The sequence below is a fragment of the Pipistrellus hanaki genome (genome assembly GCF_964339955.1).
Source record: "Pipistrellus hanaki genome assembly, chromosome: 1".
In the NCBI taxonomy this organism is placed as follows: Eukaryota; Metazoa; Chordata; class Mammalia; order Chiroptera; family Vespertilionidae; genus Pipistrellus; species Pipistrellus hanaki.
The window spans coordinates 159,942,908-159,965,963 of NC_140503.1; the positions used below are offsets into that span (position 1 = coordinate 159,942,908).

General features: G+C 38.6%; 1 protein-coding gene across 5 annotated transcripts in view; it reads left to right on the top strand.

Annotated features, from left to right (window-relative positions):
- Positions 1 to 23,056, top strand: part of WDFY3 (WD repeat and FYVE domain containing 3) — a 260,847-nt gene that overhangs the window by 222,628 nt on the left and 15,163 nt on the right. For all 5 annotated transcript variants that reach the window (XM_084881536.1, XM_084881535.1, XM_084881533.1 and 2 more), the window contains 12 exons: positions 509 to 594; positions 2,328 to 2,408; positions 5,349 to 5,403; positions 5,885 to 6,004; positions 7,592 to 7,709; positions 8,839 to 8,945; positions 10,560 to 10,713; positions 15,563 to 15,654; positions 15,881 to 16,093; positions 19,684 to 19,831; positions 20,860 to 21,014; positions 21,752 to 21,910. In XM_084881536.1, coding sequence (XP_084737662.1) covers positions 509 to 594; positions 2,328 to 2,408; positions 5,349 to 5,403; positions 5,885 to 6,004; positions 7,592 to 7,709; positions 8,839 to 8,945; positions 10,560 to 10,713; positions 15,563 to 15,654; positions 15,881 to 16,093; positions 19,684 to 19,831; positions 20,860 to 21,014; positions 21,752 to 21,910 — 1,488 coding nt within the window. The remainder of the gene's footprint in view (positions 1 to 508; positions 595 to 2,327; positions 2,409 to 5,348; positions 5,404 to 5,884; positions 6,005 to 7,591; positions 7,710 to 8,838; positions 8,946 to 10,559; positions 10,714 to 15,562; positions 15,655 to 15,880; positions 16,094 to 19,683; positions 19,832 to 20,859; positions 21,015 to 21,751; positions 21,911 to 23,056) is intronic.

Here is a 23,056-nt window from a genome sequence, read left to right on the forward strand (position 1 = left end):
TTTAAAACTGATGCATGCCACGAAAACCCTCTGCAGGATCTGCATTATCCCTAAGAGTATTTTATAGATTATTCCTTAAATTTGGTTACTAGTATGTGACAGACAAACTGACGTCACACGGTGCATAACTCTGTATAATGCATCTTCTTTAAAAATAAAAATACCACCTAAAACTTAGTGATATCTTGGTCATCCATCCTTATCTGTAGCTATCCAAATCAACATTATAATTGCCTTTTAATATAAAAATTACATCTTCGTTATAATTTTACAAAATTATAACTTTTTTTATTTTACCATTCTATTATGAAATATTATTTTAAAAAGTTGAGAACACATTTGAAACAAAGTGGCTCTGTTTACTTTGTAATTGAATCTGCTGGGAATTTATGACTCAGTGTTCTTGAATGGGTTAACTTTTTCAAATTCGTAGAAATTGATAGTGGAAAAGTTAATATATAACCTTATTTGTGTTTTCTTTATGTCTTTTTTTCTCTGATCATTTCAGCCTATTGCTGTGGAAGTTTTCTCTGGAGATGGACGGAATTACCTCCTTGCTTTTCAGAAAGGAATTAGAAATAAAGTCTATCAAAGGTATTGCTTATTAGGAATACTTGATAATGCTATCATGGGAAGAGATGAAAGGGAAACTACCAGTTTAGCTAGTTTTTAAAAATCTAGAATTTAGATCAGTGAGTTAATTTCTTTGAAGAAAATATTTGTCTCATTTTTTGTCAACCTCTATAAAAATGATTCTTCTAACTAGCTTTTGTAAGGATGCTATTTTATTTTGAAATGCCATTTTTTCTTCTAGCAACTTATAGTTACTATCCAAAGCTACTTTCATCACTAAGTCCTGCGTCTCTAAATGTAAAAGGATGGTGAAGTATAGCTTCAAAAATAATACTTCAGCCCTAACTGGTTTGGCTCAGTAACTAGAGCATCGGCCTGCAGACTGAAAGGTCCCGGATTCGATTCCGGTCAAGGGCATGTACCTTGGTTGCGGGCACGTCCCCAGTGGGGAGGTGTGCAGGAGGCAGCTGATCGATGTTTCTAACTCTCTCTCTCCCTTCCTCTCTGTAAAAAATCAATAAAATATATTAAATAATAAAAATAAAAATAATATTTCAGGTTCCAAATAGACTTTCTTCATATTGAACAGAGAGACCAAGTTTCCTTAGAAATTACACTCATATGAGACTTTCTCTGGCCTTGGAAGGGTCTTTGGATATCTTCACCATTGGGAAAGTAGTACAAATAAAGCACTTACTATTATATAACCCTATTTTATTTTGGATAAAAATATATTTCAAATTTACTTTACAAGCTTCACAGTACATATCCATGGCATTTGAAGATATTTCTGTTGGATGTATGAATAATAAGGCTTTATGCACTGATCATAGATAGGAGAGACCTTCTCTTACTCTTTGAAGGGTGGTGTAGATCCTGTAGGCCTTCTAGGAAAAGAAGTTTTCTGTTTCAAGTCATTCCATGAGGAACAACGAATGCCAAGCAGCATTGCTAATCGCTGCGGTACAGTAACATTAGTTAGCAGTGAGCATGAGGGCAGGTCTTCAGGTGCAGTGGTTGTGAGTATTGATTGGCAAATCAGAACCTCCTTCACGTATGGGAAGAGCTAAGTAAAGTGACTGAAATTTCAGTTACCTACCTTGTTAATCTCTAAGAGTGCTATTATTTTCAGCACCAGGAAATTATTTTCTCTTCATAACTGGAAAGCATTACAAGGAGATGAGTTTTTCTTTCTGCGAGACATTTCTATATCTGTGCTACATTCAAGGTCTATATTCATTCCAAGAATTTCTACACAATTCTCTTTGCCTTTAAAAAATGTGTGTTGACATTATAAGCAACTCTGACAAAAATTATAAGATGATCACATAAAGTTCCTTACCTTGTGTGGGTCTTCATTTATGTAGTGATGTGTCTGTTCTATCGTTTTAGCTGTCAGGATTACTTGCTGTCATGTGCATAGTTAGTTGTTAATCACTCTCTAGGACTTCATTAAGTTGGCTCAATTCCTGTGAATCCATGCTGCAAGGCCTTTGCTTCCTGCAACATGACAGCATATGTAAAAGGCCAAACGATTGATGTTGCTGTGGGCTTTTATTATTTGGCTGCAGAAGCAACCACCTTATCCTAACAGAGTGTTCTAACTATTATGTGTTCCCGCTGCCTGCCATTTGTTGGGAAATGGAGGGGTAAATGAAACAAGATATAAATGAATCATCCATTCTTTATCAGGCTCTCATTAGACCCTGACTGAAACTTCACTTTCACTTTTATGCTATTTTTAAATTTTCCAGGTTTTTGGCTGTAGTTCCATCTCTAACTGACAGTTCCGAGTCTGTGTCTGGGCAAAGACCAAATACAAGTGTGGAGCAAGGGTATGTGTTTGCTTCTTGCATTATAATTTAATAGTGAAATTATGATGTTTGTATCTGGACAGCATTATTTAATATTTCAGATGAGTGTTTTCTCTTCCTGATGTTGCACAAAATTGTTTGATTACTGAAAACTAGAAGGAAAAAAGAAAATGTGTGCATCACCACTCAGGTCAAATCAGTGCTCCCATTTTGATCAATTTTCTTGGAGTCTTTTAAGCATGCATATATTCCTATATGCATAATTAAGTTCGTACTGTACATATTTCTATTTTGCTTCTTCCATTCAGTGTTATATGTAATGGTTTCCCCTGCTTTTAAAAAAATTATTCAGAAACATTACTTTTATTTGCTACCTATTCAACTTATATGTAAAACATTATTTTATTTGTGCATATTTCATTTTTATCATGTTCCCCTCTAATGATAATGAAAATGTGATTCCTGATTATTTTTTTAGGGTAAAGTCCTCTCAGTAAAATAAGGGGAATGAATTTGAAGGCATTTGATACACAAAACCAACTTAATTTCCATAAAAATATTCACATTTGTATTCCATCATTTGTGGATAAGTTTAATTGTCTACATAAGATGCTTCTCAACTCTTTATATTTTTTAAATTTTTTACCGATTTTATAAAGTGGTTTTTTTCATATTTTAAATGAACATGCCTCTTATTATTAGTGCTAGAATTCAGTAAATGTTTGTTAGCCACTTAAAATCATCATTTGGGGATTATCTATAACTTTTGCCCATTTTTTTTTTCTGAGGTGGTTGTTGGTGGTGGTTTGATATTTTTCTTTAAATTGAAATATAATTGACATAACATAATTAGTTTCAGATGTACAATAGTATAATGAATTGATATTTATATATATTGTGAAATGATCATCATAGTAGTTTAAACAACCTCTCCTCTTGAGTTCTTATCAATTTGTATGGGGTTTTTCAATAATAATAAATTATTACTCCTATGCTTGTCATATTTTTCACGAATAGCCCAGGTTTCCTCTTGGTTTTGTTTTTTCACATTTAAAATAAAACTTCTGTTTTTATATGTTCACACCTACCAGTGCTTCCTTGTGCTCTTTTCAGCTGGTTTTACTCTTAGAAAGTCCTTCTGGATGATGTAGATACTTTAAGAATCCACACAGCCAGCTCCATTCACAGTCACTCAGAACTGTGGTCCTTTATAATCCACTGGAAGAGAAGCAGGACTATAAATTATTACAACCTGCAAAAAAATGGCGTAAAACTACTGGAGATTATGTAATTTGTAAATAAAATTTGAGTCCAATATGTGTATATCTAAATATATTAAATTCGTGTATTTCTCTCTAGGTTGCTGCTTTTATTTTTCTTTAGCCGAGATTTAGCAAATACAAATGCTAACTACATGCTTTTATTAGCCTCGGAAGCATGTTTTGCTCCTAATCACGTATGTTGTTAATATAAAAAAAGGTAGTGAAAGGCTTCTCTAGAGCACATCCAGCCTTTTTCTACTTTTAATCAAATTGCTAGTATTTTCATCTGCCCTGATCATCTTCAACTTCCTATTTTCATTGTTCTTGCTACTTTTTGTGCTGAGATGGCAGTTCTTGAAGAACTTCTAAAAGCTCAAATGCAAGAAGCAGATATTCATTTCCAACTTTAATCTTCTTTCCAATTGTTCCCTTCTTATAAGGTTGAGGGGTGATCATAGCTCTTTTTTCCAGGGAGAACATCCTATACATTCACTTTTCCTATTGGAAAGAAGAATTTATCTGTAAGTGGAAAGTGGTATCTATGCCATTGAGCTGAATCTATTAATTTCATAATTAATAAAATGCAATAAAATATGTAGTTAAGTGTTTGCTTACTGGTTTGACAGCCACTTTGCAATCTTCAAAATATAATTATCAGCCGAAACCAGCTTAGCTCAGTGGATAGAGCATTGGCTTGTGGACTGAAAGTTCCCAAGTTTGATTCTGGTCAGGGGCATGTACCTTGGTTGCAGGCACATTCCCAGTAGAGGGTGTGCAAGAGGCAGCTAATCAATGTTTTTCTCTCATTGATGTTTCTAGCTTTCTATCCCTCTCTCTTCCTCCCTGTAAAAACTCAATAAAATATATTAAAATATATATATAATTACCAATGTTATAAAGTTGGTAAACCTAAAGAAGGATTTTAGCCCAGCCTGTGTGGCTCCTTGGTTGAGCATCAACCTATGAACCAGGAGGTCACAGTTCCATTCCTGGTCAAAGCACATGCCCAGTTGCCCCCAGGCTCAATTCCCAGCCGGGGGGAGAGAGGGTCAGTGATTCTCTATCATTACTGATGTTTCTGTCTTCTCTCTCCCTTTCCCTTCCTCTGAAATCAATAAAAATATTTTTTAATTTAGGATTTTACAGCATTCTAGAAAAGGCTGCTATCAAAAAATGTCCACAATTTTAAATAACCTGAACAGCAATGACTTTCCTGTCAAAATAATTTATATTCTCATTCACTTTCAACATCTCTTTTAGAAAATATGCTGTGTATCTACTGTGTACAAAATATTATATATTAATTGTTTTTCCAACATAATGTCTTTAAATCTTTTTACATAATGATTAGTGGAAAAGGCAGAAGGTTGTACTAGATAATTGTTTTTAAAACTCTTCTGCCATAACCCACAGTAAAATATATATTCTACATTGTATCCCACAACATACAAACTGAGGTAGCTAAGACTGAATTCACCGAAAACACTTTCATTACTATATGTGATGCCTTCCAATGTTCTGTGTTCTTCCGTTCACTTCCATGTTACTTCATATTTAAAAAGATGAAATTGATTTTATGACCCACTAATAGGTCCTCCGAAGTCTGAAAAATTCCTGGACCAAGTGACTTAAAATTTTCAACTTTAAATTACTCATTTAAAATTCTTCTGTCTACAATGTAATTATTTATTGATTTCAGGTCTGGGTTGCTTAGTACTTTGGTTGGAGAGAAGTCTGTCACTCAGAGATGGGAGGTAAGTTCAATGAAAATGGAAGCTTCCTTTGTAATTTATAGTTAGACTAGAGGCCCAGTGCACAAAGATTTGTGCAAATATGGGCCTTCCTTACCCTGTCTGCCAGCACTGCCTTCGCTGCGGCTGGGGCGGTGCAAAATGCCACTTGGCTAATGTATATGCAAATTAACCCACCATACACACTCCTGATTGGCTGGTGGTCATCATGAAGGTACGGTCAATTTGCATATTACTCTTTTACTAGTATAGATGGTGCAAGTCATACAGTTAAAAGGGCACTTTAATAACCCATAAAATATGTACCATAGATAAAATGTCTTGTTTTTGTTCTTTTTAGAAAAAGTTTTGATGTTCTGAAATCTGTATGAAAGAAATTGTTCGTTACATTTTAAAATTGTCATTTTGCATATACATTTTAAAAAGTGAACATAAAGGATGTAATCGATTGCTCTAAAATGAACCCTTATCTCTGTTTCCCAAGAGAGGTGAAATCAGCAACTTCCAGTATTTGATGCACTTGAACACTTTGGCCGGCAGATCGTACAATGACCTCATGCAATATCCTGTGTTTCCTTGGATCCTTGCAGATTACGACTCAGAGGTAAATCTCGAGTCATTTGGTATAAGTGGAACTCATTTTCAAAAGTAATTAAAAGATACTGCATTGGCTTAGATGTTTTATAGTTTAAAGTTCTCAGCAGGCACTTATTCCAAGAAGATGAGAAGAGCTTTAGATTGGACTTGTACAGAATGTGGATAATTGACCAACTTCTTGGGTATTAATTCATAACCTCTATTTGGTTTCCTTAAGTGGTGATTAATTTGTATCCACTGATGGATGTCTCTCTGCTCTCTGCACTGTGGTCAGTGTCAGAAACACAAATCTGCTTGAGTCATCCCTCTTTAAAATGATTCAGTGAATCATTATCACGATTTGGAGAGAATTTAAAAGCCTCGGTACTGTGCCCTTTACAAAGTAGCTCCTAGGAATCTGTCCTTTGTGTGCTCCCAGGATTGCTATTTGGGCCACCTGTCCATCTCCTTGACATTTTTCAGTTGCTCTGCACGTGCTACACTCCTAGTGTGGCGTTCTCCCAATGCCCATGCACACTTTCTCTCTCTTTACACATTCACCTGGCTAGCTCCATTCCACCCTGCAGGACACACGCGGGTATCACTGTCCTGAGGCTGTGTCAGGTTATCATCATGATTTGTGTTTGACCCTACTTGATTGTGAGGTCCTTGAGCGCAAAGAGTATTTTATGTGTCTCTCAATTCCCAACCTCTACAGTAATGCCTGACACTTAGTATACACTTTAATGGTTGTTGAATTAACCAAAAAAATATTGATGAGATATTTTGCAAATAAATTTTGAGGGGACAAATATACTAATTTGACTTATATTTATAAATGTGTATCAATTTCTCCTGCCCAAGACTTTTAAAGTACAAGTTGGCAAAATTGGTTGGTTATAATGCCCTATTAAAAGAATACAAATTAAATATCCCACAGGTGCATATTTCAAATTTCTACTTTTAAAACCTTCAGGAGGTAAATTCAGATTTCCTTTCAAATATATGAGTTAGGTTAACTAGAGATGATCTTTTAAAATACTCTGTGGCAGACTAAAAGATTCCGTCTCGGTGACAGTCACTTGGCCTAGTCTAACGCCTTTTAGAGGAGAATGAATTCCCGAGTGTTCTATTTTATGTCACTTCCCAATCGCCTTTATGAAGGAAATGCTCTGAAGTAAGATCAACGTGAAACAGGGGAGGTGGGGAAGAGAACAGAGAGGGGATTTGATCCTCTAGGAATGTGGGTGACGGAGGATAAAGATGAATTGAAGCTTTTGTATCCACAGTCTTCTGCTGTGTCCTTGCCAAAACTGGAAAGGATTGTCCCTCCTCCTTCCTCTTCATCTCCAGATATGGGTCCTGAGTGCCCTTGTCTGTCAATACTTAATTTCCAAAGCAGTTGTCTTCAAACCGAGCCACTTAACAAACTGTCCTGTGCCCCTCTATAAAGTGTGAATGACCAGCATCTGCATGGAGTCCAGTTCTTCCATGAGACCCAAAAAATATTAGCACATTTTTACAAATCACCGTTGTCAACTGTAGCCACCATATCTGCATCCGTGGGCATAGAGTGTGTATGGCAATGTGGAACTAGGTTTATTTTGTATTTTAGGAGGTCGATCTTGCTAATCCCAAGACATTTAGAAACCTGGCGAAGCCAATGGGAGCACAGACAGATGAACGATTAGCTCAATATAAGAAGCGATATAAAGACTGGGAAGACCCTAATGGTAAGTAACTTTTCTTGTCATTAAACTTTTACCTAATTTCAAAAGTAAGCCATTAATTTAGTGGTCTGACCTCCTTGCATCTTTCCGCCAGTTGCTATATGTCATTATCTCTGTCTGTTACATATGCACACATCTATACAACTATCGGAATAGAAAATCTGGTTTTGCATGCCAACTGATGGCCATACATAGAAGGGATTCTTTTAGGTGGCCTGTCAGGTACTGGCAGAAAACTAAGTAAGGTATGCTGTTTGGCACAGGGCAGAAATTTCCCATCATAATGTTCCTTTACCTTGACTCATATGTAGGTCCGGAATTACTCTTTCATTTATTGACTCGAAGTTTTTGGAACCCTTTTGCATTTAAAAATAAAAATTGACTACCTTCTGAAACACTTCAGTTTACTTATTTATTATTATGTTTAATGTTTATTATGTATTCCCTGAGAATATGCAAAACAAAAGGGGGGTTCTAAGCCTAACAGTATTCCCTATGTGAACTCTTGTTTTTCCATTGATTTTTAGAAAGAGTGAAAGGGAGGGAGATAGAGAAACATTGATGTGAGAGAGACACATTGGTTGGTGGCTTCCCACACAGCCCTGACCACAGCCAGGGATCGAACCTGCAACCCAGGTACATGCCCTAGACCGGGAATTGAACCCTTGACCCTTCGGTGCATGAGCTGACACTCTAGCCACTGAGCAGACCTGCCAGGGCTGGACTCTTTCCCCCCTGCCAATAAGAATAGTAAAAATTGCATAATATTCATAAACAATTTAGGGAAATATGATGGTGCAGAGCCAGAAAGAACCTAATGAAAAGTATCTGCAAATCAATAAATACCCTGCTTTAGTGGAGATGTTTTGCTCTTCATTGTTATCCATTACAATTAGCCTCAAAACAGGAATTACTAGATATGCTAAGTTTGAATGGAAAGGCATCAGATAATACTGACATTTCATTACTGCCCAAAATGTAAGTGAGGGGAGCATTGTCACCGCAGTTTTCATGCTACAAACGCCAGCACTAGCTGTATTTAGTATCATCAGCATTTTTAAGCCTATTAATAGCAGTTTTATTTTTTATGTTTACTCTTTTGTTTTCAATTTTGCTGTAATTTTTTGAGCAGGAGAAACTCCAGCCTACCACTATGGGACCCACTATTCTTCTGCCATGATTGTGGCTTCATACCTAGTGAGGATGGAGCCTTTCACACAGATATTCTTACGGCTGCAGGTAAAACTCTAAATTCAGAATTGTCCCATTCTGCACAGGCCTTCTTTCTATTGAAAATTGTTGCTTTTTTTAAAAAAAAAATACTATTATCTTGCCTTATAAGAGGACCCATAATCAAAACATAATTAAAGTGAAATTTTACTATATCAAAATTGATGAATAAACTAGAAGTTGTTTATAATAAACAAGTGCCAGGGTCCTTTAGTCAAATAAGCAAGTAGCATATTCTTTCTGGCCAGGCATATGGAATTCAGCTTTAACTGGTTAAATTCAACAAACATTAAAAAAAAAAAAAAAGTAATTAGTTTATCTCATTTGTTTTTTTCTTAATTATAACTATGTTTCTCCACATTCTCTTTCATTCATTCAGACAGTATTCTGCTGCTTGCAGTACTTTAATGAATAAAGTGTGGAGCTTATATACTATTTTGGTTGAGGGAGCCAGTCAAACAGAATGAATGTATTGTAAAGTGTTTTAGAATGTGATAAATGCTGTCAAAAAAATAAAGATCAGGGAAAGGAGAATGGAGGCAGGGGAGGTGTCAATGCAGATTTTTTAAAAATATATTTTTATTGATTTCAGAGAGGAAGGGAGCGGGAGAGAGAGATGGAATCATCAGTGATGAGAGAGAATCATTGATCGGCTGCCCCCTGCATGCCCCAAGCTGGGGATTGAGCCTGCAACCTGGGTATGTGCCCTGACCAGGAATTGAATCATGACCTCCTGGTTCATAGGCTGATGCTTAATCACTGTCCCACATTGGCCGGGCACAATGCAATTTTAAGGAAGGATCAGAGTGAGTCTTCTTTAAAAGGTAACATATGAACAAAAACTCTGAGGAAAGGAGTTAATCATTCCAGTGCCTGGTGAAAGTGTGTTTTAGGCAAAGGGCACAGCCCAGGCAAGGCCCTAAGTCAAGTGTATGCTTGAGATGCCTCAGGAACAGCAAGGAGGCCAATGTGAGTAAGTGTGGGGAGTCCTAGAGGCCAGATTATGGAAGCCCTTGATGGCCACAGTGACCTTCATCATGGAGACTGTTACTCTGTGTTTGCTTAAAACATAGCATAAAGAGCTTGATTGAGGAAGGGGGTGGTGGACAAAAGAAATCCCATTTGAATTTGTTTTATCAACCTATATATTTTTTATCACCTTCCTAGTTCTCCACTTAGTTCTCATTGATGTGAGAACTTCAGTGTAATATTATTTGTGAATTTAGTCAAGCACATATATACCTGGAGCATCTCCATCTGTAAATGACTACAGTCTTTAAGAGAGCATCATCAAAATAAGGAAGAATTAATATTCCCTATTGTCTTGCCTTGCTCTAAAAACTAGGATTTTTTTTTTAATGACTTTTTAAAGTCTTTACATTTGGATTTCACTGATTACAAAACATATACATTGAGCACCCTTTGTAAAGAATATCCCAGAAATAATTAATTAGATTAATTTGGGGGGTGCTCATTTAAAATGTAGTGTATTTGACATAAGATGATGGGAAATGGAAAGGTCACCAAACTTCTACTTAGGGTTTTCAAGCCCTTGAGCTTGACTGAAGCTGTGAGGTGGGAATGCTTCTCTAATAGGGCGGTGCCTTCTCATTCTGCCCATAGGGAGGCCACTTTGACCTGGCTGACCGGATGTTCCACAGTGTGCGGGAGGCCTGGTATTCAGCATCCAAGCACAACATGGCAGACGTAAAAGAACTGATCCCAGAGTTTTTTTACTTACCAGAATTCCTGTTCAATTCCAACAACTTTGATCTGGGTATGTAGAGTGGTGGCACAGTCTCAGAAATGCCATCCAGGAAGATATTGGTAGAAATAAGTCACTTTTCTAAAGATTGCAGTACACACTGAGGAGATGGCCTTGTGGTTTCCGCTACCGCTGTTTACTATAATTGGGTGTCTGCGATTAAGAGAAAAAGAAAAATGGCTGTTTCAAGCCTAGAGTCTGGGAAACGTTTATAAATTGACCCAGATTATATGTACTGGTCAGAACATTGTTATGTCAATGAAAATGAACATGAGATAAAAATTTATTTGAAAATTATCACAATGGAAACCCATTAGTAGCCAAGAGTGGCGTATCTAAATTTTCATGTATTGTTTTAATCGTATGTATTGCCTGAGGCATTCGCAGCTTACATGCAATATATTTTAAAACTAAAATTTCATAATAACTGTAAGTAAATTCCTTTTCTTATCCTGCTAGGGTTTCTAGAAAAACAGAACCAAATCAACATTTATAAAAAGGAGAGAAATTTCATCAGTTCTCTGCTCCCAGTGTGTTATCTAGCAGCTACAGGAAATTGATTTGACTTTGGTTACAGTATCTTGGAACACAGTTTGCTGATCTATGTTTTTGGTTATTTATTTTAAAACATAATAATTCCATTGTTTCCACTGTAAGATATTTCTGCCAGATATTCTTCTGTTTTATGTTTTTTATACCTTGTACTTTATGCTGTATTTAAGAGTTCAACATATAAATCATTACTATACTACCTCAAAATGTTTCATTAACAGAAAATTCAGAAAACTATTCATATCTAATTATTTGAGTGATTTTTTTAAAGACAATTTTAACTTAATTTATCCATCAGCAGTCCTAACTTTATAAAATTACAGCTCCAGGTCCACTAGAAAAGATAATAAGGTTCTTTGAGTAGCCCCAGCAGAAGTTGGAGTTGAGTCTCATTACTTCTGATCCTCACCCAAGAGTAACTAAAGACACCAAGTTCTAGGACTCGGAGTTGGAGTGATGGTTACTGAAGGAATAGAATGGATAGTAAATACGGAAAAACAGCTGATATGTACACAGCATTTGCATATGGCTACACATTAGAGTTATATTAAGTTTACGTAGTTCTCCTTTAGAGAAGAACTCTCTTCCCCAGGGACATCACTTTCCAAGACACAAATATGGAAAGGTGAAGAAAGAGATACCCTCGATCTTTCAGAAACACTGGATCCATTATAATAGTCAGTGTTGCAAAAATGTTTTAGCCAGACTACTTACAAACCCAGCCAAATTATCCACTTTCACATGAGTAATAAAAAAAGGACTATGTGTCTCTGTGAAATCATAAGAAATCATCTTTCTTCCATGAAATCACAGACTATATAAAACACTATTTGCTTATAAGACCTAAAGCCAAAAAACTGTAAGAGAGAAGCATAGGATTAAATCTTCACGATTTTGTATTAAGCAATGGATTCTTAGATAGAATATCAAAAGCACAAGTAACAACAACAAAAGAGAATTGAAATTGATCAAAATTTTAAACTTTCTGCATTGGAAGACTTTATGCAGAAAGTGAAAAGAAAACCTTCATAAAAGAAACCGATGTGTCTTATAAGGGCCTATTGTCCAAAATATGGAAAACTTACTGTTCGACAACAAAAAGATGAGCAATTTAATTTAAAAATAGGCAAAAGGACCTGAATAGAAGTTAGTCAAATGCCCAATAAGCATATGAAATATGTTCAGTATCAGTAGTCACTAGGGAAATGCAAATCAAAACCACAGTGAGGTGCCACCGTACATCTAAATATGGCTTATAATGTAAAAAGAACAAAAATGTGCACTCACAGAAAACATCAAGGACTGTGGAGAAATTAGAACCTTGTTCATTGCTTATGGGAATGTAAAATAGTTCAGCCTCTGTGGAAAGCAGTGCGGAAGTTTCTCAAAAAGTTAAACATAGAATTATCATATGACCCAGCAATTCCACTCCTGGGTATATGTCCCAGAGAACTGGAACAGGGCATCAAGTGCATGTACCCTCATGTTCAAAGTATCCAAATGGTAGAAGCAGCCCACGTGTCTATCAGTGAACAAATTGTGGAAACTATGTATAGAAGCTTAAGCAACCATTGGAATGTCTGACAGGTAGCTATGATGCACAATGACCACCAGGGGGAAGACACTCATCACAGGAGCTGCTGAGCTGCTGCGGTGACTTGCAGCTTAGTGTCTCAGATAATGCACCTGGAACCAGAGAGGCGGGAGCCTGGTTTCACGTGCATCACCCTCTGGAAGTCCGGGACCCTGTGGGGGATGCGGGAGAGCCAGTTTTGCCCAATCCCCACCGGCCAGGCCCAGGGACCCCACTGATGCTCAAACCCGTGCACCGGGCCTCTGGTATATGTATAATAGAATATTATTCAGTCATAAAGTATGACGTATCAATAAATGCAACATGGATGAATCTCAGAACATTAGGCTAAGTGAGAGAAGCTAGATACAGAAGGTCACAAAATGCTTGATTCCATATATGTGGAATATCCTGAGGAGGTGGTTTCCAGGGACAGGGGGTGAGAGAAATGGGAGCAACTGCTTAATGGGCACAAAGTTTCTTTTTGGGGTGATGGAAATGTTTTGGGACTAGAGAGGTTACGATTGCACAACATTGTAAACATACTAAATACCACTGAGTTGTTCACCTTAAAATAGTTAATTTATGCTATGTGAATTTCACTTCCATAAAAAGAAAGCAATAGAATACAATTTACTCTTTGCCCAGCAAAGATGGTAAATGGTTTAAAAGCAAAAACACTGGAGTTTTTCCCTGCTTCTGCAGTGACACGCACCCCTGGTCTTCTTGTCCTCACACCCTGGGAGTACTTGGAGGGGCGCTTCAGAGGCAGGATTAGATACACCGAGCATTTCTTTACTAGTAGACTTGTTTCCTTTAAGTATGTTTTAAAACTGCAGATAGTGCTGATTAAGTAACAATTACATCACATAATTATTTAGGGATTATGAGGAAAAAAATTAAAAAGCAGATTATACTTGAAATGGCCTGAGAATTGTTATTTTTCAAGGCCTGGAGGGTGTGAAAGGGGGGAGTTGTAATAAGTTGATTCTTATATTTTTTTCTTCTTAAGTCTTACGGCAGTTAGTCAAGACATTCCTTTAAACAATAAACTGATTTGTGTATCTTTCACTTAATATCACATTGTAAACAAGCCCATCCAATAACAATGATGAAAACAAGATTGCTTCTAAGGAAAATGTTTTTGTTGGCCACTACTTGGAACTGTCTTTGTGTTCTAAAATTTGAACAATTGACCTTCTCTGTGAAAATTTCTAATGCAGCTATTTAACCAACTGCTGTGAAGCTAGTGAGCAACATTTTTGTTTATCAAGTCATTTTTTAGAATGATCATCTGATTTGTACCTAGCAAAACTCTAAGCTCAAGTTAACTTTTTGGTGTTATTTTTAAAAAGGAAATAAAAGAACCTGTTTCCTTAGATGCCAGTTCCACTTAATGTATTTTGTTGTGGATAGATTTCATAGTAAATGGTTTCTTTAATACCTTAGAGATTATCTGACTATCACTTAAATTAACAGAATACATTATTTTAACAATACATTAAAATACAAGAACATGTGTAATAAATATCACTAGGTGTGTATTATCACAACATGATGCTTCTGTTTCTGCCAGGTCACTGGTAGTCTTTCCAAATGTGGGTTTTGTTTTTTGTTTTTTTGTTTTTTCTTTTAAATGATACACTAACAGCAAAAGGTTGCATTTCAGATTTCATTTCTTTAATAAGAATCTTTATAGTAAAATACATATCAGGTCTTTAGAGCTCTCTGAAGAAGTAATGAATCAGAAATATGAGAAGCCCCATGTATTCCAAATATCTCAAGGAGACAGTGGCACTTTCATTTCCTCTTCCTCTTCCTCCTCTTCCTCCTCTTCTTTCTCTTTGTCCTCCTCCTCCTCCTCTTCCTCCTCTCCCCACCCTAAAAGAGATTTTTCCATTGATTTTTAGAGAGATGTAAAATAAAGGGAAAGACAGAGAAAAACATCGAAGTGAAAGAAGCACATGGATTGGTTGCCTCCTGCATGCTCCCTGACCAGAGCCCAGGCCAGAGGGGAGCCTGCAACTCATTTCTTCTTAAGTGAAGAGAGCAGAATGAAAGTAACTGAGGAGTTGGGAGTTCTTTCAATAGCCTTCTCCATGCGAATGGCAAAATTTTGTCAGAGCATTAAGATAAGAATTTCAGTACTAGCTAACTACTGATAACCCACTAAGCATGAAGCATCCTGGAAAAGCCTAAAAAAGGCAGAGTTTAGAGCAGCAGTAGCCAACCTTTCAGACCTCACAGAACAGTGGTCCATGGACCACCAGTTGGCAACCGCTTGTTTAGAGAAATGTTAATGGTCTTCCATCCTAAGGGGATTAAATTTGAGGGGTTTTTCCAAACTCAAAACAGTAGCCCCATAAAATGTTTCATTAAGGACTCCTGTGGTCAGTTAAGTTTCAGACATGTTGTAAATCCCTCCTAGAGAAATGCCATGTGTCTGAGGAGTCCTGCAGAAAAGAAATACCCAACTTTGCATAGCTCAGCATTTCCTGAAGTCACTTGACTGTGAGCACCCCTCCGTTTTGCTAACACTTAACAAACCTCTCTGAGGAAGTACACTAAGGATCAGACTTAAGAAAATAGCAGAGTAGATGATCTCTGAGGGTCCTGGTGGTAAGATTTCATGGTTCTGATAATGAATCTAAACCCACTGTTTCTCTGTTACGTTAACCTGAAGTTATTATTTATCATAGTTTTCTCATTATTATTTTAATGTATCCTACTGCACAGGCTGTAAACAAAATGGCACCAAGCTTGGAGATGTTATCCTCCCACCCTGGGCCAAAGGGGACCCCCGAGAATTCATCAGAGTCCACCGAGAGGTAATGGGGGTACACTTGGCAGTTGAACTTGGATCTCACTGGGTCATTGGCCACAGTATGAAGAGAGGACCTTGAGCAATGTATCACCCATTTGATCAAATTACTAAGATTGTTTTTATAATTTTTAGTTATTTTAATTCCTATTGCTCACTGGTCAATTTTTTTTCTCCTTTCTGAGCAATTAATAAATGTCAGCCGGTGACTGAACCTTTGCTTTGAATTACAGGCTTTGGAATGTGATTATGTGAGTGCCCATCTGCATGAATGGATTGACTTAATCTTTGGCTACAAACAGCAAGGCCCTGCCGCAGTAGAAGCTGTAAACGTCTTCCACCATCTGTTTTATGAGGGTCAAGTGGATATCTACAACATAAACGACCCACTGAAAGAGACAGCCACAATAGGGTTCATCAACAACTTCGGTCAGATTCCTAAACAGGTATGGATGGTTTATCATCAATGTTCTCAGGTTCAGTTTTAAAGGGCTGTAACATTTCTTTAGATGATCAATGACCATAGACTAAGTTTTCAATAAATGACCATAAATATCACCCAATAGGTTCCAAAAGTATTGCTTTCTCCTCCCTTTTACATACAAATAAGTAGAAATGTTGTTGTTCATAGAGAGTTTTCCTCGTAGGCCAGTGCAGAGTGTGCTTTCCTGTACCTGCACACGACCTGGCAAGAAATCGGGAGAGCCTGGTCAGGACAGCAGGTAGGATCTGGAGCACAGTATACGCAGAGAGGGGGTTGTGTCCGGAGGCCAGTGATGAGCCAGTGCTCAGTCTAAGTAGAGACATAACATGGTCATATCTAGATTTTAAGGATCATTCTGGCCACAGTCATGGACACATGTGTGCGTACACACACACACACACACACACACACACACACACACATTGTAGCAGAGCCAAATTAGGAGCAGAGGGCCACCTATGGAGCTCTTGTAGTAAGTAGTTCAGGAATAGTAGTATGAATTAAAGGAGTATGATAAGTGATGTGAGACTACCTGCCATGGGAGTGCCTGGGGCCCACCCTGCACCAACTGCTCTAATCCCTTCAGTAAGGAGCAAAACTCCTTAAGAGACTCCCTCCTTTATTTCCTCCCCATTGTCCAGGACACACCTGGAAGGCAGGTGCACCAGCAATAACCAGCACTGGGCCGGTCAGACCATCCATTTTCCCCAAGTGCCCACACTTCGACCTCAATTGTCCTTCTCTGTTCCTGCCTCAGCTATCTCCTGGACTCCCTTTTTGTAGGTTAACCAACCTGGTGGTTCCCAGGGTTGACAGCTGGGAACACAGAAAATGGCTTGTCTTTGTACATGGAAAAGCTGTGAGGAACAGAGAGCAGGACAGCCTCTAACTACTCTTCCTGGTGCAATCTGATCCTGCAGTGAAGGAACCAAGTTTACTATGAAGTGAAATGCTTGTTGATAAACACTAATCACAGCTGAAGACTCTTAGCTAAGCCTTTTTTTTTTTTTTTTTTTTTTTTTTTCTGCAGAGGGTTTTAAGCACAGAAACAATGCTTCATACCCTCTGGGAAAAAATATTCTGAACAAAATTAATTAAGATAGTTCTTGCTGATGAGGCTCAGTTAATTGAGTGTCGTCCCAAGTACTCAGGGGTCCACAGTAAGGGCACATGCCCAGCTTTCAGGCTCAATCCCCAATAGGGTGTGCAGGAGGTAGCCCATCAATGATTTTCTCTCTCTCCCTCTAAAATTAATAAAACCATTTTTTAAAAATAAGATACATAAATGTAGTATAAATATTTCTCTCTTTTCCATGTCCAGCGCAGCTAGAGAAAGGTCCAGTTTCTGAGTAGGGGCAGCTGGGGATTAAGAAAATGAAAGAAAGAGACAGACACAGAGATAGAAGGAAAAGGCTGGGGCCAGGTGGGACAGCTGTCCTCTGATGGAGAGACAGTTTTCCAGAGCTGATACAGTGTGTTTATTTTATACAGCAAAATACCAGGAAGTTTTACTAAAGCCCTAGACAAAGGAGATTATATGCATTCTTGTGGCTTCTTTGTAATTGTCATTTCTGGGTGGGCCCGAATAATCGTGTTTGTTCCTGGTGCTTGGCTAGATTTAGATAATGAAACCCATGTCCTAGCACCTGAGCTGAAGGTCAGGCTGACAACACACCTGCCTCTGACAAGGTATGTTTCCAGAGCTTGGCTCTGCAGGTCACCACTGGATTTAGATGACCATCAGCTCAGGGGTCTTTCCCAGGCGCTCTCTACAATATAGGATGTTTCGTCTACTTTTGACTATAAGAGGTAAGCAGTCTAGAAGATAGAGTCCAGATAATAATGTATTTCTAAGATATTCTAGTGATTGATATAGAGTACTATCAAGTGTAGCAGTCCTAAAGAAATCTAAACTTCCATGTCTCTTTCTATACCCTTGCCTGATTTTGTCCTGAGATCCTCATATAAAAGTTCTTAGTAAATGTTCATTCATAAACATGCTTCCAAGTGTGTGGGTCTTTTTATACAACTTCAGAGGCTTGGGTCATTATTAATTTCTGTCTACACTTATAAAAGAGAAACATGCAAATTAACCATCATTCCGCTACACCCACAAGCCATGCCCATAAGCCAATCAGGAGTGAGTATGCAAATTAACCCAACTAAGATTGTGGCCAGCCACAGAGCTAGAGCAAGCAGGAGGTTTGGGTTGCCCCAGCGATGGAGGAAGCCAAGCTTCCCACCCACCCTGGCTGGCCCTGGCCTCTGCTCAAGGCTACAAAGTTTTAATTATGGAAGATAAATAAATCCTAGGTATTTGCTTCCAGCTGGCCCTAGCCTCCGCTCAGGCAGGCACTGAAAAAAAAAAAAAGATAAAAAAAGGAGGGGCTGGGACTTTGGGTCACCGGGATGTGATCAGGCCAGGATGGGATGGCAGGGGCCATTGGGGGTAAGCAGCCCAGCAGGGGGGCCAGTTGGGGATGAGCAGGCCATCCGTGGGGGGCAGTTGGAGGTCAGGACAGCCAAGGGGGAGGACAGCTTGGAGTGAGCAGACCAGTGGGGAGGAGAGATAGGCTAACAAGCGGAGTGGTTAGGGGCAGTCAGGCAGGCAGGCAGGTGAGTGGCTAGAGCCAGCAGTCCCAGATTCTGAGAGGGATGTCTGACTCCAGGTTTAGGCCTGATCCCTGTAAATTGGCTGTAGGACATCCTTCGAGGGTCCCAGATTGGAGAGGGTGCAGGCCAGGCTGAGAACCGCTAGCAGGGTCACCTAAGGCCATCGGAAAACACAGATATTTACATTACAATTCATAACAGTAGCAAAATTACAGTTATGAAGTAGCAACGAAAATAATTTTATGGTTGGGGGTCACCACAACATGAGGAACTGTATTAAATGGTCGCGGCATTAGAAAGGTTGAGAACCACTGCACTAAGCTTTCCTTAATATCTTCCTCAGATAGCAGTTTTCTGATGGACATAGCTCAATGCTTATTTTGAAAATGAACACTATTTGAAAAATAGTCATTTCAAATGTACATGAATATTTTTAATAAAGATTTTTTTTCTTTCTTCCTTTACAACATGGCAAAGTAAAAAGAAGGCAACAATGTTTACATTTTCAGCAAATTAGCAACACCTAAGAGACCAAAATGATGTTGCACAGAGAAAAACCACCTGAAGCTAGAAATAGCACAATAAACAGGGTGTCTGCTTGCCCTCAGTGGCAGAGTGGTGTCGATATATAAAGAATTAGTTAACCTTTAGACACCATTGGAAAATAATTGTCAGTTGTCTATAGTTTGAGTAAATTGATTGACTTTGGAAAACTTAGGAAATCATTGTACCACGATGGTGACACAAACTATACTGTCATAGCCCCGTTCCTGCTTCCTAAGCTGGGAGAGCTCTGGCAGCCTCTGAGCCTCTTATCATTTCTTTCCTCAGAATTTGTAATACAGCATCTGCTGGTTGTTAGGAGGCTTAAGTGAAATAGCATAATACCTGGCGTGTAATAGGGCTCATTGTAAAATGTATCATATTCTCTCATACCAGCTATTTAAGAAACCTCATCCACCAAAGCGAGTGAGGAGTCGGCTCAATGGAGACAATGCGGGAATCTCTGTCCCTCCAGGCTGTACAGGTGACAAGATCTTTTTCCATCATCTAGACAACTTGCGGCCTTCTCTGACACCTGTCAAAGGTAAGGTGATGGGAATAAACCTCTAATTCATGATTCTGTGGGATTATTTAAGAATCCTAGTTGAGCAATAACAACTTTGCTTTATGACAAGAGTGTAATTTGTAATGAGTGCTGTATTTTTGTGTTAAATCACCAAATAGCCATTAGATTTTCTCCTTCTATGTTTCTGTTTTGGCCTGTTGGGTTTCCTACCAAAAAAAAATCAAATGGTTTCTTCCTCCTGCTAAGATACTGGAAATTCCAAAGTACCAACTCTATAGCTCACCTTTTATATTGTACATGTAGAAAAACTTCTGCCACCTTCGTTTATACGTATTCTGCCAATTTAGAAATGGTCAGAAGACCGCATTTTTAATATGCCAATTAAAAGCATTTTGAGATAGCTACAAATACTTTTGCAAGTGGATTCCTCCCCCCCCCCCCCTTAGAATAAAAAAATAAAATGACTTTGCAAAGTCTTGAAGTTATCATCTAAAAAAAATCCAAATATTGGCACTTCAAAGTCTGGTTAATTGGATTGGCCACCAGCTCCAGTCCATCTGCCTCATTACACAGACTTCGCCCTGCACCAGCTCCAGCCTCTGCTCAGCAAGGGTTCTGGAGCGCTGGTGTGGTCGGCAGCATTTGGGGCAGAGCAAGGACCCTGGGCCTCTCGGGGAGCACCATGGCCTTTTCAGGGAGTATGGGGTAGCTATGACGTGAGAGGTGCCAAAGATCTAGATTGGTTCAGTCTATGTGTGGCATGCTGGGAGCATCCCAGATCCCCCTGCACAGCCCTAGAGATGAGGAATGCAGGCGTGGCTGCTGGGAGCACAGACAGCAAGGCTGGAGGGGAAGCCTGGAGAGCACTGGTCAAGGCCAGCATCATCCAGCTGAGCTTGGGAGACTGACAGACCACGCTCCTCCTCTCAGGGCCTGTTGTCAAGATGCTTGTGTGAATATTTGGGATTACTTTATCATCCCCTATAAAGTAATGAAGTTCATTTTCCCTGCCCCTGTTATAACGGTTTTTGATTCGCTTTGCATAGAACTCAAGGAGCCTGTGGGACAAATAGTGTGCACAGACAAAGGCATTCTGGCAGTAGAACAGAACAAGGTGCTCATCCCACCTACCTGGAACAAAACCTTCGCCTGGGGCTACTCAGACCTCAGCTGCAGGCTGGGAACCTATGAGTCAGACAAGGTTTGCATCGTTTCTTTCTCATTCATTATTCCATCTTGCTCTTTCATGGCTGGGTATCCTTCTTCATTGGGGTGGAGAAAGCCCAGGCCAAGGGCTTGTCAGTTGGTCCTCCAAGGCCCAGAGGAAGGGAGAGCTCTCTGCCTTAGAGCAGGAAAAGGAGCGAGTGGACTGACTAGTCATGCTTCTTACAGAACAAGCCTCTAGGGGCAAATTGTGTTCTGGGGACTAGCAGTTTCCCTCCCACTCAAAGAATTCCTCTAAGACAGTGTTTCCCAAACTTTTGACATATGTTTACCCCTTCTATAATTTTTGTACCACTGAGTACCCCTCGTACTCATGAGAACATAGAATTAGGCGCAGCTAAGCACGGTGCAGTGCATATCCCCACCAAACTCCGGTGCAAAGCATACCCCCACCAAACCCTTCCCATACCCCTGGGGGTACGCTTACCACACTTTGGGAAACACTGCTCTAAGAGGTCCTAGCCAGCCAGGCAGACAGCATTTCTTACAGCCAGAGAGCCTCCTTTGGCAGCAACTATAGTTAGGAGGCCATAGAGGGTAGCTCAGAATAGAGCTTCCACAGAAAGGATGCTAAATTGAAACCAGCCCAGAATGTCCTGTCGTTTGCCTATGAGGACCTGCTAGAGACCTTTGTCCTTCGCGTGGTATGCTCATTGTGTTTCCAACACTCATGGTAGTTGATGGCCTGTGTCTCACATTTGCTATATTTTACAGGCAGTAACTGTCTATGAATGTTTGTCTGAGTGGGGCCAGATTCTGTGCGCCATCTGCCCCAACCCCAGGCTGGTCATCACAGGTGGAACAAGCACCGTTGTGTGTGTGTGGGAGATGGGCACCTCAAAAGAAAAGGCCAAGACCCTCACTCTCAAACAGGTAACAGAATAAGTGAAAGACACCCCATCTCAGCTGCCTACACTCTAGAGCAAGCATGTCAAATTCTCGGCCCCTAGGCCGCCTGGGACCCACAATGAATAATTTTGCGGCCCAGCCAATATAACAGCATGTAAGAAACGTTTTAATAAAAACTTTGTAACTTAATTTTTATAATATCCTGTTATACGAAATTATTAATAATGAACTACAACTTTTACTAATGACTGATTACTATAACCATGTTATATTCATTTCCTTACACGCCTTACACACAGGCACACCACTTCTCTCCACGAATACTAACAGGGAATATTTTAGCAGCTGATTGCCACATCATTAGTCTTGGACTGACTTGTTTGGTGTGCACAATAGGAAATATTTTGCTTTTGGAGAACAAGAAAAATAGGTTTATTTGTGTTATGCTTATTAATTTGTGCAGTTATTCAGTGTCTGGTAAGTTAATGTTCAAGAAAAAATATTAATTTTTATTAAAATGTTCTATTTTATGTTAACAATTACTCATTTATTTCAGCCCTTTGTATTCAGCATGTGTCTATCAAAATGAACCTATGTTTATAGGGAAATTGAAGCTTTTGTTTTTTTGGGGCCCACATAAACTTAAATCTTCTTTATTTGGCCCATGTTAGCCTTTGAGTTTGACATGCTTGCTCTAGAGAAACTAAAACTTCCTTAATTTAATAACGGACAAAACCAAAAATATGTATGTTCTTTTGCTAGAAATGGATCTAAAAAGTAAAGGAAGTGAAATCAGAAATACTATTTCTAAAAATTATCTGAGAGTCTTTTTTTCAAAAATCTGAGGCATGCTGTCTTAAGGTAGTATATTTTAAAATAAACTTAAGTATCATAAATATTTCTCAAATTTTATATGTAAATTCAAATTTTACAAACCAGATTATATTAGTGAAATTGATTCAATATTATTTTCCTTTCTGGGCGATTTTCGTTCAATTGGGCCATTAAATCTTTGATTCTTTTGTCTTTCTCTTTCCTCATTTATCATATCCCTAAAGATATAACAAACTCCTGAATATATTCAGTAGAACTATTGATGATGGTATAAACAAGTATTTTTTATAACTTCTTAAGTACTGACTATTCTAAATTTTCACTTAAAGCAAGAAT